This window comes from Protobothrops mucrosquamatus, unplaced genomic scaffold (assembly GCF_001527695.2).
Source record: "Protobothrops mucrosquamatus isolate PMUCROS unplaced genomic scaffold, P.Mucros_1.0 scaffold3078, whole genome shotgun sequence".
In the NCBI taxonomy this organism is placed as follows: domain Eukaryota; kingdom Metazoa; phylum Chordata; class Lepidosauria; order Squamata; family Viperidae; genus Protobothrops; species Protobothrops mucrosquamatus.
In genome coordinates, this window is record NW_015389088.1 from 121,819 (window position 1) to 137,317 (window position 15,499).

Below are 15,499 nucleotides of genomic sequence, written 5' to 3' on the forward strand. Positions count from 1 at the left end.
ACCCTGGGATTCGCTTCTCACTCCTAGGTGAGGGGATGGCAGTGCAAGGCAAATCCAATTAACACCCCCGAACTCACACAATCTCCAGGGTGGTGTTTGACTGGCATTCATCCAGCTCTTTAAACGAGACTTGAGGTGGAAGGAAACACCAGAAAAGCAGCAGAAAAGAGCTGGGCAGAGGCCCTGACCATCTCTGGTGCCTCAACCCATGGGATAGTTCATTAGCAGAGAGGACCGCTCCATGCTCTGTCAGAGGAGGCAAGTTTTGGGGCAGATAAAGACTTAAGTCACACCATGGTTTGGATTCCCACGTGCACTAGGCAGGCTGTCCCACCACAGCCAGAGGGGCATTGACACTGGAGAGTTTCGAATTCCCTGCTGTTATTTTTCCCAGAGATGCTTCTAACCACCAATCCCTACTTCAACCTGACTACCCTTCAACTAACCCACTCAAAGAGGGGGTGACTCCCTTCCATGCAGAGAGGATGGAATAGAATAGAATAGAATAGAATAGAATAGAATAGAATAGAATAGAATAGAATAGAATAGAATAGAATAGAACATGGAATGGAATAGAATAGAAAATTAGAATAGAATAGAATAGAATAGAATATAATAGAACAGAACAGAACAGAACATGGAATGGAATAGAATAGAATAGAATAGAATAGAATAGAATAGAATAGAATAGAATAGAATATGGATTGGAATGGAATGGAATAGAATAGAAATTAGAATAGAATAGAATAGAATAGAATATGGAATGGAATGGAATAGAATAGAATAGAATAGAACAGAAATTAGAATAGAATAGAAAATTAGAATAGAATAGAATAGAATAGAATAGAATAGAATAGAATAGAATAGAATAGAATAGAATAGAACAGAACAGAACAGAATAACAGAACTGGAAGGGACCTTGGAGGTCTTCCAATCCAGCCCCCTGCTCAAGCAGGAGAACCTAGACCATCTCAAACAAGTGATTGTCTAGCCTCTTCTTAAAAATCTCCAGTGATGGAGCGCCCACGATTTCTGGTGGCAAGCTGTTCCACTGGTTGATTGTCCTCACTGTCAGGAAGTTTCTCCTTAATTCCAGGCTGCTTCTCTCTTTAATCAGTTTCCAACCATTGTTTCTCGCCCTGCCCTCTGGTGCTTTGGAGAACAATTTGACCCCCTCTTCTTTGTGGCAGGCCCCCAAATCTTCTCCCTTCTCCCTTGATCCTTCCCAGGCCTCTCCAGGCCTCACCCAGGCCCATCTCCCAGTGGCTTTCTGCTTGCAGTTGTCTATTTCCCTCCAGGGTGCCAGGGACGGGCAAGACAGCCGTGCAAAGAATGGGAAAACCCAGCGCCAATCCAAGCCAGCAGAGGAGAAGAGCGAATCTCCAAGAGTCCTTCGCCGGAACCAGAATGCGCTTGCTTGTTGGCCAGGGGTCTATTAACGCAGGGGGACATGCGCACACACAGACATGACACTCGCCACAGAAGCGTCTAAGCAAGGGAAGGGCTGATGGGTCAGCAAGGAAGCAGGGCTAGCCGTAGCGACAGTCAAGATAGACACCATTCGAAAGGCGCGGAGAAGAGAAAGCTGTCAGAGAAGGCAGAAACGGGTCCATCGTCCTGAGGAAGCTCATCGCCGGAAGAATCCTCCAACAGGAAGACCGTATAGTGGCGCGTGGGCTTGACCAGGCTGAAGGAGACAGGGAGAGGAGAGAAAGATTATATCGCCGGATGGAACCTGCAGAGGGAAGCCAAAGGAAGCCAAACTACAGCAGTCAACATTGGAGGAGAAAAAGATCCAGCCTCTTGGGCAAAGAGGAACCTCGGAAGAAGGATGGTGGCCAACTCTGGAGAGCCTTTAGTTGGCCCTGTGCTTTGAGCTTTGCCATGGAATATAGACTGGAATAACAGAGTCAGGAGGGACCTTGTAGGTCATCCAGTCCAACCCCCCCATCCAAGCAGGAGACCCTACACCAGAGGTCCCCAACCTTTTGGGCACCAGGGACCAGTTACGTGGAGAGAGATTTTTCCGCAGCCTGGAGGGTGCGTGGTTTTGTGTGCTGCCTGCATCCTGCGGGGAGGGGGGGCTTTGCTTGTTTGTGCAGCCCAGTTGCCCGATACTGGTCCACGGACCGGGGATTGGGGGGACCCCTGCCCTACATCATTTCTGACTGATGGCAGTCCAGTCTCACCCCATCAATTCTCAGGAGACAAAACAGAATAATAGAATAACAGAGTTGGAAGGGACCTTGTAGGTCACTTAGTCCACCCTCCCCACCCAAGCTGGAGGCCCTACACCACTTCTGACAGATGGCGGTGCAGTCTCTTCTTGGAAGCCTCCAGTGATGAAGCTCCCACAGCTTCTGAAGGCAACTCCTGTTCCATCGGTTGATTGTTCTCACTGTTAGAAAATTTCTCCTTATTTCTAGGTTGAATCTCTCCTTGATCAGTTTCCACCCGTTGTTCCTTGTCTGGCCTTCAGGTGCTTTGGAAAATAGGTTGACCCCCTCCTCTCTGTGACAGCCCCTCAAATATTGGAACCCTACTATCATGTCTCCCTTGGTCCTTCTCTTCACTAGACTAGCCATGCCCAGTTCCTGCAACCGTTCTTCATATGTTTTAGCTTCCGGTCCCCTCATCATCTTTGTTGCTCTTCTCTGCACTTTTTCTAGAGTCTCAACGTCTGTTTTTATAGTGTGGAGACCAAAACTGGATGCAATACTCTAGGTGTGGCCTTACTAAGGCTTTATAGAGGGGTATTAGTACCTCACGCGATCTTGATTCAATCCCTCTCTTAATGCAACTTAGGACTGCATTGGCTTTTTTGTCTGCTGCCGCACACGGCTGGCTCATATTGAATTGGTTGTCCACTAAGACTCCAAGATCCCTCTCACAGTTACTGCTGCTAAGCCTGGTTTCAACCCATCTATATCTGGGTTTTGTTTTTTTTGCCTAAGCGTAAGACTTTACTTTTCTCTACGCTGAACTGAAGAATCTCTCTTAAAATTGGTCGTGTCTTTCTGGGTTTCGTGAGAGGCGGCTTTTATGACCAAAGATAAAGGCAGAATCGCACTGCAGGCTACATCTTTCCAAAGCTGTCATTTGCAAATTCTCAGGAGCGCCAACCAATCCATTTAAAAACAACAACAACACCTAACGAAGCGGCAACCTCAGGTAGTTCTCGTCGCACGGCCACAAGGGAAACTTTCTGTTGTTAAGCGAGACATGCCTCAGGTGAGTTTTGCCCCGTTTTACGACTCTTCTTCGCCAGAGTTGTTAAATGAAACTGGCTTCTCCCCACTGACTTTGCTCGTCAGATGGTCCCCAAAGGGGATCACGTGACCCCAGGTCGTAAATACAAACCAGTTGCGCCTGAATTTTGATCACGTGATCGTGGGGATGCCGCGACGGTCATCAGTGTGAAAAATTGACTTTTTTTCAGTGCCGTTGTAACTTTGAACTGTCGCTAAATGAACTGGGGTGAGCCGAGGACCACCTGTATGTGATCTACTTCTCCTTTTGCTAAACACCGATACACACAACTCCATCCAATGGGAAGGGGGGGAATTCTTCCTTCGGAATGGCGATGCCCCGACTCGGGGTTCGGATTTGGGCAAAACCCACCGTTGTGCTTAAAAGATGGAGGGAGACGTGCCCCAAAATGTCCAAGGCTAATTTTTTTTCCCACCCACCCACCCCTTAGCTCGAGGCAGCCTCATTAACCCGATTCGGTGGCTTCTCTCTCCCAGCGGCTGCCACCCGCCACCGACTCGCGTTTTGCGCACACAAAGAGCTGTCACGTGGAAAGGTGGCTGGGCCCGGGGATGAACGGCAGCCTGTCCATCAAACCCGAGGCTCTGCGTGGCTGCGTGGCTGCACGGGCCCTCGTCTTTCCCTTACCCCCCCCACCAAGCTCCCGTGCAGATGGCTTGCTGATCTCCTTCTAATGTTTAGTTTAACGTTGTCTCCGGTTAGTGTCGGCGCCTGACAGCCGTGACAGCCCGTAGCTGTTCCTTTTTAAATATCATGTCAGAAACACGGCACCATAAAGCCGAGGATGTGTTCCGTCTCCCCGTTCGGAGGATCAGCGCTTCGGTTTTAATGAGGACAATCTGCATTTCGGGGGCTTCCAAGCCCCCTCCCCGCGGCTTCCCCCCACCCCACATATGTCAGGATGCCTGGACAAATCCGCAGCCATCTCCTGCTGCTGGCCAAAAACCAAGAGCTGACAAATGTAGATATTTCAAATTTAATTGACACCTAAATGTACTTAAGACAGATAAACGAGAGGGAGGAGGGGAGGAAAGGAGAGAGAGAGAGAGAGAGAGAGAGAGAGAGAGAGAGAGAGAGAGAGAGAGAGAGAAGGAGGATAAAAATAATGAAGAATAGTGGGTGAACAGTTGGGGTGGGCATTTAGTGACAAAGAGTTTTATCAGAAAAAGGCCGCTTCTACGAAACGGGCTTTTTGCGTGAGTATTTGGTGGATATAAGCAGTAGGTTTTGGTGACCCTCAACTCTTGGATTAAAACCTGATCTCCTTCCTAGAACAAGGGGGCTGGGAAGCCCTGCCACCCAGGTGATACCCCTTAAGACCTGGCCACCCAGGTGATACCCCTGGCCCAGCCAGCCCACCTGGAGAAAGACAAGGAAAAAAAAAACAGGCGCTGGGAAGAAGAGATGTCTCCTGCAAGTGAGCCAAGCTGGCAGGACCTAAATCCTACCACCTCTTGACCTGGGGGGAAACATGGCTATGGCTAGGGAAATGGGAACGTGCTGCAAAACCCTCGGGCATCCCTCAGGCTCTTGAGCCTAGAACGTAGAAGACGTTCAAGGAGAACATCAAGAGAAGTGCTGAGATGATGTTCTTCCTCGCCAAGAAACGGGGGGGAAAGGCCAACTGGCAGTTTCTGAAGAAGGATGGGGAGATCAACAGAGATGCTTCTTGCACTAAGAGAAGGTCTCTAGATCCACAAACAGTGGGACAATATAAAGAGTGTCTCCCCCTCCGTCCCTTCTCCAGAAAGGTTTCCCTCTGGATCATCAGAGGTTTTCTGTGAACTACAGAGCATGGAAAGGATGTTTGAGGGAGTTTAGAAATAGGCCTTGGACCTTCCCTCCAGGCCTTTCAAACTCTGGAGAAGCAGCCACTAAAAACTTTAGAAAAGAATAGAGCTAGAAGGGACCTTGGTGGCCTTCTAGTCCAGCCCCCTGCTCAAGCAGGAGAACCTATACCATCTCAGATAAATGACTGTCTAGTTTCTCCTTAAAAACACCCACGATTTCTGAAGGCAACTTCTGTTCCACTGGTTAATTGTCCTCACTGTTAGGAAGTTTCTCCTTAATTCCAGACTGCTTCTCTCCTTGGTCAGTTTCCAACTGTTGTTTCTCGTCCTGCCTTCTGGTGCTTTGGAGAATAAGTTGACCCCCTTTTCTTTGTGGCAGCCCCTCAAATACTGGAACGCGGCTATCATGTCTCCCCTATTTCTTCTTTTCTCTAGACTAGCCAAACCCAAATCCCGCAGCCGTTCTTCGTATGTTTTAGTCTCCAGGCCTTGGATCCTCTTAGTTGCTCTTCTCTGAATTTTCTCCAAACTCTCAACATCTTTTTTTGGGGAATACGGTGACCAAAATTGGCTGCAGCATTCCACTGCAAGGATGCAGAAGAGATCTCCCTAAGACCAAAAGGGGCTGAATATTATCAGAGCAACTGCTCTGACATCAAGAAAGAAGCAGGAGGCAAGGAAGAGCCACCTGATTTAGACCCTACCCCAGATGGTCCGAGGGGCCGTGTTTCTATATTGTTTTGACTTTGGAGAATCTGTGCAGACTAAGACCCTGGAGAGCAGCCTCGCCGCCTTGACGCTTTAACTGACATTGTTATGCATTGTTTTTCTTCTGCAAAAATGAAACCGCCTTCNGAGAGAGAGAGAGAGAGAGAGAGAGAGAGAGAGAGAGAGAGAGAGAGAGAGAGAGAGAGAGAGAGAGAGAGAGAGAGAGAGAGAGAGAAAAGGAGGATAAAAATAATGAAGAATAGTGGGTGAACAGTTGGGGTGGGCATTTAGTGACAAAGAGTTTTGTCAGGAAAAGGCCGCTTCTACGAAACGGGCTTTTTGCGTGAGTATTTGGTGGATATAAGCAGTAGGTTTTGGTGACCCTCAACTCTTGGATTATAACCTGGTCCCCTTCCTAGAACAAGGGGGCTGGGAAGCCCTGCCCTCTCCCTTAAGACCTGGCCACCCAGGTGATACCCCTGGCCCAGCCAGCCCACCTGGAGAAAGACAAGGAAAAAAAAAAACAGGCGCTGGGAAGAAGAGATGTCTCCTGCAAGTGAGCCAAGCTGGCAGGACCTAAATCCTACCACCTCTTGACCTGGGGGGAAACATGGCTATGGCTAGGGAAAGGGGAACGTGCTGCAAAACCCTCGGGCATCTCTCGGGCTCTTGAGCCTAGAACGTAGAAGACGTTCAAGGAGAACATCAAGAGACGTGCTGAGATGATGTTCTTCCTCGCCAAGAAACGGGGGGGAAAGGCCAACCAGCAGTTTCTGAAGAAGGATGGGGAGATCAACAGAGATGCTTCTTGCGCTAAGAGAAGGACTCTAGATCCACAAACAGTGGGACAGTGTAGGGGGTGTCTCCCCCTCCGTCCCTTCTCCAGAAAGGTTTCCCTCTGGATCACCCAGAGGTTTTCTGTGAACTAGAGAGCATGGAAAGGATGTTTGAGGGAGTTTAGAAATAGGCCTTGGACCTTCCCTCCAGGTCTTTCAAACTCTGGAGAAGCAGCCACTAAAAACTCTAGAAAAGAATAGAGCTAGAAGGGACCTTGGTGGCCTTCTAGTCCAGCCCCCTGCTCAAGCAGGAGAACCTATACCATCTCAGATAAATGACTGTCTAGTTTCTCCTTAAAAACACCCACGATTTCTGAAGGCAACTTCTGTTCCACTGGTTAATTGTCCTCACTGTTAGGAAGTTTCTCCTTAATTCCAGGTTGCTTCTCTCCTTGGTCAGTTTCCAACCGTTGTTTCTCGTCCTGCCTTCTGGTGCTTTGGAGAATAAGTTGACCCCCTTTTCTTTGGGGCAGCCCCTCAAATACTGGAACGCGGCTATCATGTCTCCCCTATTTCTTCTTTTCTCTAGACTAGCCAAACCCAAATCCCGCAGCCGTTCTTCGTATGTTTTAGTCTCCAGGCCTTGGATCCTCTTAGTTGCTCTTCTCTGAATTTTCTCCAAACTCTCAACATCTTTTTTTGGGGAATACGGTGACCAAAATTGGCTGCAGCATTCCACTGCAAGGATGCAGAAGAGATCTCCCTAAGACCAAAAGGGGCTGAATATTATCAGAGCAACTGCTCTGACATCAAGTGTGGGGGGCAGGCCCTTTCTGTTTTTCAAGAAAGAAGCAGGAGGCAAGGAAGAGCCACCTGATTTAGACCCTACCCCAGATGGTCCGAGGGGCCGTGTTTCTATATTGTTTTGACTTTGGAGAATCTGTGCAGACTAAGACCCTGGAGAGCAGCCTCGCCGCCTTGACGCTTTAACTGACATTGTTATGCATTGTTTTTCTTCTGCAAAAATGAAACCGCCTTCACAGCAACACCCCCCCCCCCAGGGATTGCCTCCATCCCCTGGGAATCCCAGCCAGGAGCCTTCAGACTCAGCTTAACCCCCCCCCACACAACTACCCAAGTTCTCCCTCACCCAAAACTGAAGCCCGCAGGGGAGACGCTTTGTCACCTCGTTCCCTTGGGCCAAGCTTGTTTGTTCCACACTGGAGGAACCAGCAGGCAACTTTCTGCAGATCCCTTTGTGGGTGGGATAACGGAGTCTTGTGGAGGTCTGCAGAGAGGCGAAAAGGTGGTGTGTGGGGGGGGGCTTGTCCTGCAGAGACTTGGGTGGTCCAGGAAGCACCAAATATGAAGCCACCACCTCAACATCAGCCAAAGAGGTCAGATCTTTCCCCCACTGTCCTATCCCGGATGGAAATGGGAGACTTTCCACCATCTCCCCCAAATAAGTACCACTGAATCATCTTTCTCTGTGGCCATGTCTGCCTGGGATGACTCATCGGCAGGAAATTGCTGGCGTGTTTATAACGAGACGTTCAAATCTTCTATTTGGACACGTGGTTACGGCTTCCCACCAAGAGCGTCTCCACCTGTTTCTCCGCGCTCTCCAAGGAGGAGACCGCGAGTAGCAATTGGCAGTTGGTTGGCACAGCATCTGCGGGTATCATCGTAAAATGCACGGCGCGGGGGAAGTCTGACTCAGACGATAAGTCTCCTATCTGGAGTTTTATTTCCTAGCAAGAGCGGGTGGGAAGGAAGATCGGCTCTCCATACTTCCTTGCTCTTTTTTTCATCGTTCAATCAGAACCGCTCCCTCTAACCTTTCCCGTCCCAAAAATCCAGAAAGGAGAAAGAACACAGCCGACAACTGACGGCAAAATAAATCCCGACTGAGAAAAAAAAACCAGGAATATTGTATAGTTGGGCTCGTAAGCTGCATGGTGGACCAAAATCCTGGCCTATTAGGGCAAAATAGGACGTTTTCCTTGGTTGGTCCCCCACAGCCAGACTGGACTTGGTATTTTTATCCACCTATTGAGTGAGCCCTTCTTGTTATTTGTGCGTGGGGATTTCTCAGTTTTAACCCTACACTTTGCAAGCGTGGCGTTCAGAGGAGAAGTCGGGACGGGGTGTCCTTCAGAAGTATGGGACAAAGGGTCTCCAGGTTTCCTCCACCAGAGGGCAATCGTGTTCCACCAAGTTTTTCCGAAGGAGGAATCTGAGAGTCAATACTCACTGCTCTGGGCTGGAGACAGATGTCCTTCGACCGTCCACAGCAACGTTGCCTTTGGGTCTTCGGACAACTTGGGGTCTGGGCGGCCGAACCTGTTGGAGACCAAGTGGAGATGCACCAGTGATTCTGACATGAATAGAATAGAATAGAATAGAATAGAATAGAATAGAATAGAAGAGAAGAGAAGAGAAGAGAAGAGAAGAGAATATAGGATAGGATAGGATAGGATAGAAGAGAAGAGAATATAATATAGGATAGGATAAGATAGGATAGGATAGGAGAGTAGAGTAGGAGAAAGAATAGAATAGAATAGAATAGAATAGAATAGAAGAGAAGAGAAGAGAAGAGAAGAGAAGAGAGAATATAGAATAGGATAGGATAGGATAGAAGAGAAGAGAATATAATATAGGATAGGATAAGATAGGATAGGATAGGATAGGATAGGATAGGAGAAAGAATAGAATAGAATAGAATAGAATAGAATAGAATAGAATAGAATTGGAATAGGATAGGATAGGATAGGATAGGATAGGATAGGATAGGATAGAATAGAAGAAAAGAGAAGAGAAGAGAAGAAGAGAAGAGAATATAATATAGAGTAGAATAGAATAGGAGAGTAGAGTAGGAGAAAGAAGAGAAGAGAAGAGAAGAGAAGAGAAGAGAAAAGAAGAGAAGAGAGAATATAGAATAGGATAGGATAGGATAGAAGAGAAGAGAATATAATATAGGATAGGATAAGATAGGATAGGATAGGAGAGTAGAGTAGGAGAAAGAATAGAATAGAATAGAATAGAATAGAAGAGAAGAGAAGAGAAGAATGGGACAAGATGGGATAGAATAGAAAGGGACCTTGGAGTCCAACCCCTGCTCAAACAGAAGAACCTCTACCACTTCAGACAAGGGAGCGGGAGAAGTGATACGATGCACCCCCTTCCCCAATCAAAGAACTCACCACAACTCTTCTGGAAATGGCACGACCCTTTGCCAAACCCACTGAGCGACTTTTCTGGGCAAGATACCTTCCTGGGTCACATGAACTACAGTCCAGACAAAGCCACGGAACCAACGTGTTTGGCTTTTTATCAGCCAATGCAAGCCCTGCCCCTATGTAAAAACGTTCAGAGGGCTCACGGAAGGCCCTCGTTGGCCTGGAGACTAAGGCAGAAGCAGCACCAGAAGCAGCAGGTGACTTTTGAGAGATGGACAGCTGGAGTAGGACTTCTCCAAAGGAGTAGGGCAGTGGTAGGCAACCTTGGCTCTTTTATGACTCGTGGACTTCAACTCCCAGAATTCCTGAGCCAGCCATGCTGAGGGGAAAGGGAGAGGTTTCTATCCTGAGCTATGTTGGCTCAGGAATTCTGGGAGTTGAAGTCCACGAGTCATAAAGCGGCCTAGGCCTAGGCCAGAGGTAGGCAACCTTAGCTCTTTTATAACTCGTGGACTTCAACTCCCAGAATTCCTGAGCCAGCATGAGGGAAACTTTGACTCTTTTATGACTCGTGGACTTCAACTCCCAGAATTCCCGAGCCAGCCATGCTGAGGGGAAATGGAGAGGTTTCCAAGCTGAGCCATGCTGGCTCAGGAATTCTGGGAGTTGAAGTCCACAAGTCATAAAAGAGCCAAGGTTGCCTACCCCTGGACTAGGGGTATCTTCAGGGTAAGGTCCAGAAAGTAAAGATGGTAGTAGCCACAACACCCATGAGGTGCCTATCTATACTTTGGGAGCCATTCCTTGCAGACACCCCCACCATTGGAACATTGGCCGGAGCGGTGGTGAAGTCCTTCAAACTCCCAAATGCTACCATCGGTATATAAAAGCCAGCCTGAGATGCCTTCAGGCTACAGCCTCATGCAGGAATTAGGAAAAAAAAACCCCAACATTTCTCCTTGCCAAAGTCTTCTCCAGTTCTGGGAAAAATTATTGTCACATCAGGAATCCAACTCATGATTCTCACTGCTATTTGATCCACTTGGGTTTCAATCCACCAGGTGTGGGCAGGCAATTCAGTTCATATCAGGCATCTCTGCAACTGAAACCTCTCCAAATCCCAGATTTTGATGCCGCGCCTCCACTGTACCAGCCATCACACTTTAAGTAGGACACCACGGATAAGGAAAAAACAACAACGAGAAAAGGCTTCCTAATTCAAGCATGAATGAAAGGGCAGGTGAAACTAAGCAGCTGCACAACAAGGAGAAAGCAGATGTGAGCCTGTGCCTCAAAGTCTGCAAAGATGAATCTTGTTCCTCTTTGTCATATGGGGTCATATAGGTATGCAGGGGTTCTCAACCTTGGCAACTTTAAGACTTGTGGACTTCAACTCCCAGAATTCCTCAGCCAGCTTGCTGGCTGAGGAATTCTGGGAGTTGAAGTCCACAAGTCTTAAAGTTGCCAAGGTTGAGAACCCCTGGTATAGGGTCTCCTGTTTGACTAGGGTTGGACTACAAGACCTCCAAGGTCCCTTTCTATTCGGATGCTGATTCTTTGAGAGTTAGAAGAAGCTCCAGGTCAGTTTGAACAGCTTCTTTGAACTGTCAAGTGAAATTCAGTTCAATTCTCCGAATTTCCCTGAAAATAAGACCAGGTCTTATGAATTTTTGCTCCAAAAGACACATTGGGTCTTATTTTGGGGGGAAATACGGTACTAAACGCATCCGTCCGGCTGTCAATTTTAATCTGGGGCTTATTTTGGGGCTTATATTATGAGCACCCTGAAAAAAATCACACTAGAGCTTATTTTCCAATTAGGGCCTATATTTGGGGGAACAGGGTGCCACTCGACTCCAAAATAAGTTAATCTTGGACTCTCCAATGTTCTCCACCAACTCCCAAAATTTTTTTCTGCTACTTCACAGAAATAGAGTCTCCGTGCCCTTCTCCATCCCCACGGAGGGGCTATCCCAACCTCGGTGTCTTCACAGGGGGATTCTTACTGGGTGACCCTGATGGGCGACACGGGCCGAAGCCAATTTCCCAGTTCGCTGCAAAACGAGACGACACGCCCAGCTTTTTGCAAAACCAGGAAATACGCCCAGGTTTTTTTTTTGCCAAACGGGAAAACGCGCCCAGATTTATTTATTTTTTGCCAATGGAGAAACTGCACAGGTTTTTTTTTGCAAAACGAGAAAAACAGGCCTGTGTTTTTTGTCCCCGGACTGAGAAAGCCATAGGTGCCTCTTGAAACATCCTTCAATGTCGGACCCTGCTGATCTGAACGAGGCAAAACTGTGGACCCTTCCCCTTAATCCTGCCCCTCATCTAGGGTGGATGAGGAATTCTTGGAGACTGTTGAATCCTTGGGGAAATGGGCGAGCAACACCAAATTTATGTGTATGTATTTACTTTATTTTATTAAAAGTATCTGATAGATAAGAAGGTAAAAAGAATGTATGTTAACACGTGATAAATATCGCGGTATATGTATGGGGGAAGAGTTGGGAAAAATAAAAAAGTTTAAATTAAAAAAAAAAGGCCACTTCTTGGGCGTTGTATATCCAGGGGGAGCCCACCCCACGTATGAGGGCTGGAGGAAGAGGGGGAGGACAGCACCCACGGGTCCTTTGGAGAGACACCGAATGTCATGCGTCCCATGGGATGGACGGGGGTCAGATGCCAGAAGCCCCAGAGCCCAACAGGGGTGCAGCACACACAGACACACACACAGACACACACACACACACAGGCTGACTCCCTCCCTCCCTCCCAATTTTAGGGTTGCCAGGTGTCCACTATTTGAGTGGACAGTCCGCTTTTTTCACATTATGTTCACTATTTTTTTTCACAAAATAGTGGACATTTTTTTTTTATTCAAAAGCTTTATGATGAAATGGCACGCAATCTAAAGCTGTACAGTCTCCTTTTTTTACTACTTAACCCCCCACCCCGCTTGTCCGCTATTTTTTGGAAGCAGACCTGGCAACCCTATCTCCCATCCATCCATCCATCCATCCATCCATCCACCCATCCAGATGAGGCTTAGAGTGGCTGAAATTTATGGCAGGCAAGGAAGGATTAAGTTTGCGGGAACTTCATCTTCTTCTTCTTCTCCGCTTGTGAACTTGCAAGGCGGAGAAACATCGGAGGAAAAGAACAACAGAGCTAATTAGAGGAGCTGGGCTGTCAGAGCAGGGCTGCATGGCTGAGTGCCAGCAAACAAAGGAGAAGGCTTGGCAATCAGCAGGATGGATGGAAAAGACTGCTTCATTAGGGATGATAAAACGCAGGGAGGGAGGGAGAGGGGAGAGGGAGGAAGCGGGCCGGGAGGGGGAGAGAGAAAGCAAGACCGGGAGGGAAGGACAATGGGGACCGGGCGGGGGGAGAGACTGTTTAATTAAGCCTAAAGCCGGCTTGTCACTTGCTGCAAACCCTTTCACCTTTCGGGGTTGGCCTTCTCGGAGAGAGGACCTTTCTGCCAGAGATGGCAATTCCACCACTGGAATTGTGTGTGTGTGTGTGTGTGTGTGTGCGTGTGTGTGCGTGTACGTGTATGCCAAATCGCTTGGAAGACCTCTGGAAGGAGGGCGAGTGAGAAAAAGGCCACCTCCCAGTGGGATTTTAAAGGTGCACTGCCCAAGAAAAGAGGGTTCAATCTCATCCAATCAAAATAGAGCTGGAAGGGACCTTGGAGGTCTTCTAGTCCAGCCCCCTGCTCAAGCAGGAGTCTTATCCAATCAAAATGGAACTGGAAGGGACCTTGGAGGTCTTCTAGTCCAGCCCCCTGCTCAAGCAGGAGTCTTATCCAATCAAAATAGAACTGGAAGGGACCTTGGAGGTCTTCTAGTCCAGCCCCCTGCTCAAGCAGGAGTCTTATCCAATCAAAATAGAGCTGGAAGGGTCCTTGGAGGTCTTCTAGTCCAGCCCCCTGCTCAAGCAGGAGTCTTATCCAATCAAAATAGAACTGGAAGGGACCTTGGAGGTCTTCTAGTCCAGCCCCCTGCTCAAGCAGGAGTCTTATCCAATCAAAATAGAGCTGGAAGGGACCTTGGAGGTCTTCTAGTCCAGCCCCCTGCTCAAGCAGGAGTCTTACCCAATCAAAATAGAGCTGGAAGGGACCTTGGAGGTCTTCTAGTCCAGCCCCCTGCTCAAGCAGGAGTCTTATCCAATCAAAATAGAGCTGGAAGGGACCTTGGAGGTCTTCTAGTCCAGCCCCCTGCTCAAGCAGGAGACCCTATGCCATTTCAGACCAGTGGCTGTCCAGTCTCTTCTTAAAAACCTCCAATAATGGAGCACCCACAACTTCTGAAGGCAGGCTGTTCCACTGGTTAATTGTCCTCACTGTTAGGAAGTTTCTCCTTAATTCCAGTTTGCTTTTCTCCTTCATTAGTTTCCATCCATTGTTTCTTGTCCTGCTTTCTGGTGCTTTGGAAAGTAAGTTGACTCCCTCTTCTTTGGGGCAGCCCCTCAAATACTGGAAGACTGCTATCATGTCACCCGTAGTCCTTCTCTTCATTAAACTAGACATCCCCAATTCCTGCAACCATGCTTCATATGTTTTAGTCTCCAGGCCTTTAATCCTCTTAGTTGCCCTTCTTTGCATTTTTTCCCCAAAGTCTCAACATCTTTTTTTGTAATGTGGTGACCAAAACTGGATGCAATATTCCAGGTGTGCCCTTACTAGGGCTTTATAAAGCGATACTAATATTTCACGTGATCTTGATTCTATGCCTCTGTTTATACAACCAAGGATTGTGTTAGCTTTTTTGGCTGCCGCCGTACATAGCTGGCTCAGAGTGATTAGACCACTTCTAATATATATTTTAAATTTCATTTAAAAAAATAGATTTTAGCCTTTTCTAAGTTCCTCTCCATGCTGAAGAGTGCTCATTTGATGTAAGAACTAGCTGCAATTCAGTGGTTCTAAATTTCCACCCCAGTCCTGGGCGACTGGCATCTTAGATGTCATAATAACATTAGCCAAGGATTGTATCCATGCTACATGAGCATGCTGGAGCTAATACCGCAGTCACAACAGGCTACCTGAGGCTCAGGGGCCCAGGATGACTCAAAGAGGACCTCGGTGACTAATGGAGAATCTTGGTCCTAACATTGATCTAGAGGTACGTTTTCAGAAACTTGAATTCTCACGTGGAGAAATGCAATCTGTTCAGGGGACTTGGTTAAGACCCACAACCAGCTACAAGCATTCCTTCCACCATGCCAGGGTTCGGTCTTAAATTTGATCCATCCTGTTGACCACAAGGCCAAATGACCCATCACACGTCAAGATGACCAGGGCATCCAAGCTGAGGGTTGAAACCAGCTGGATCAAGTAGACTAGAAAGAGAGCTGAGAAGAGCAACAAAGATGATCAAGGGACTGCAGTCTAAAACATACCAAGAACGGTTGCTGGAATTGGGTATGTCTAGTTTAACGAAGAGAAGGACCAGGGGGGACATGATAGCAGCCTTCCAATATCTCAGGGGCTGCCCCAAAGAAGAGGGAGTCAAGCTATTCTCCAAAGCAGCTGAAGGCAGGACAAGAAGCAACAGATGGAAACACATGAAGTATTAGTACAGCTTTACAATGCCTTAGTTTAGTTTAGTTTAGTTTTATTAAATTTATACCCCGCCCTTCTCCCGGAGGACTCAGGGCAGCTTACAGCCAGTTTAAAAACAATAATACAATACAATACAAAATTTAAAAGTGATTAAAAATAAATATTTAACTAGGCCGCTTCTACTAAAAATTTTGTTAAAACCAATTA

General features: G+C 47.6%; 1 protein-coding gene across 1 annotated transcript in view; it reads right to left on the bottom strand.

The window, feature by feature from the left end:
• The window catches only part of DENND1A (DENN domain containing 1A), a gene marked incomplete at its 5' end in the record, with an annotated part of 125,991 nt that overhangs the window by 3,617 nt on the left and 106,875 nt on the right, over nucleotides 1–15,499 (bottom strand). The window contains 2 exons of the mRNA XM_029286196.1: nucleotides 1,559–1,687; nucleotides 8,799–8,887. Coding sequence (XP_029142029.1) covers nucleotides 1,559–1,687; nucleotides 8,799–8,887 — 218 coding nt within the window. The remainder of the gene's footprint in view (nucleotides 1–1,558; nucleotides 1,688–8,798; nucleotides 8,888–15,499) is intronic.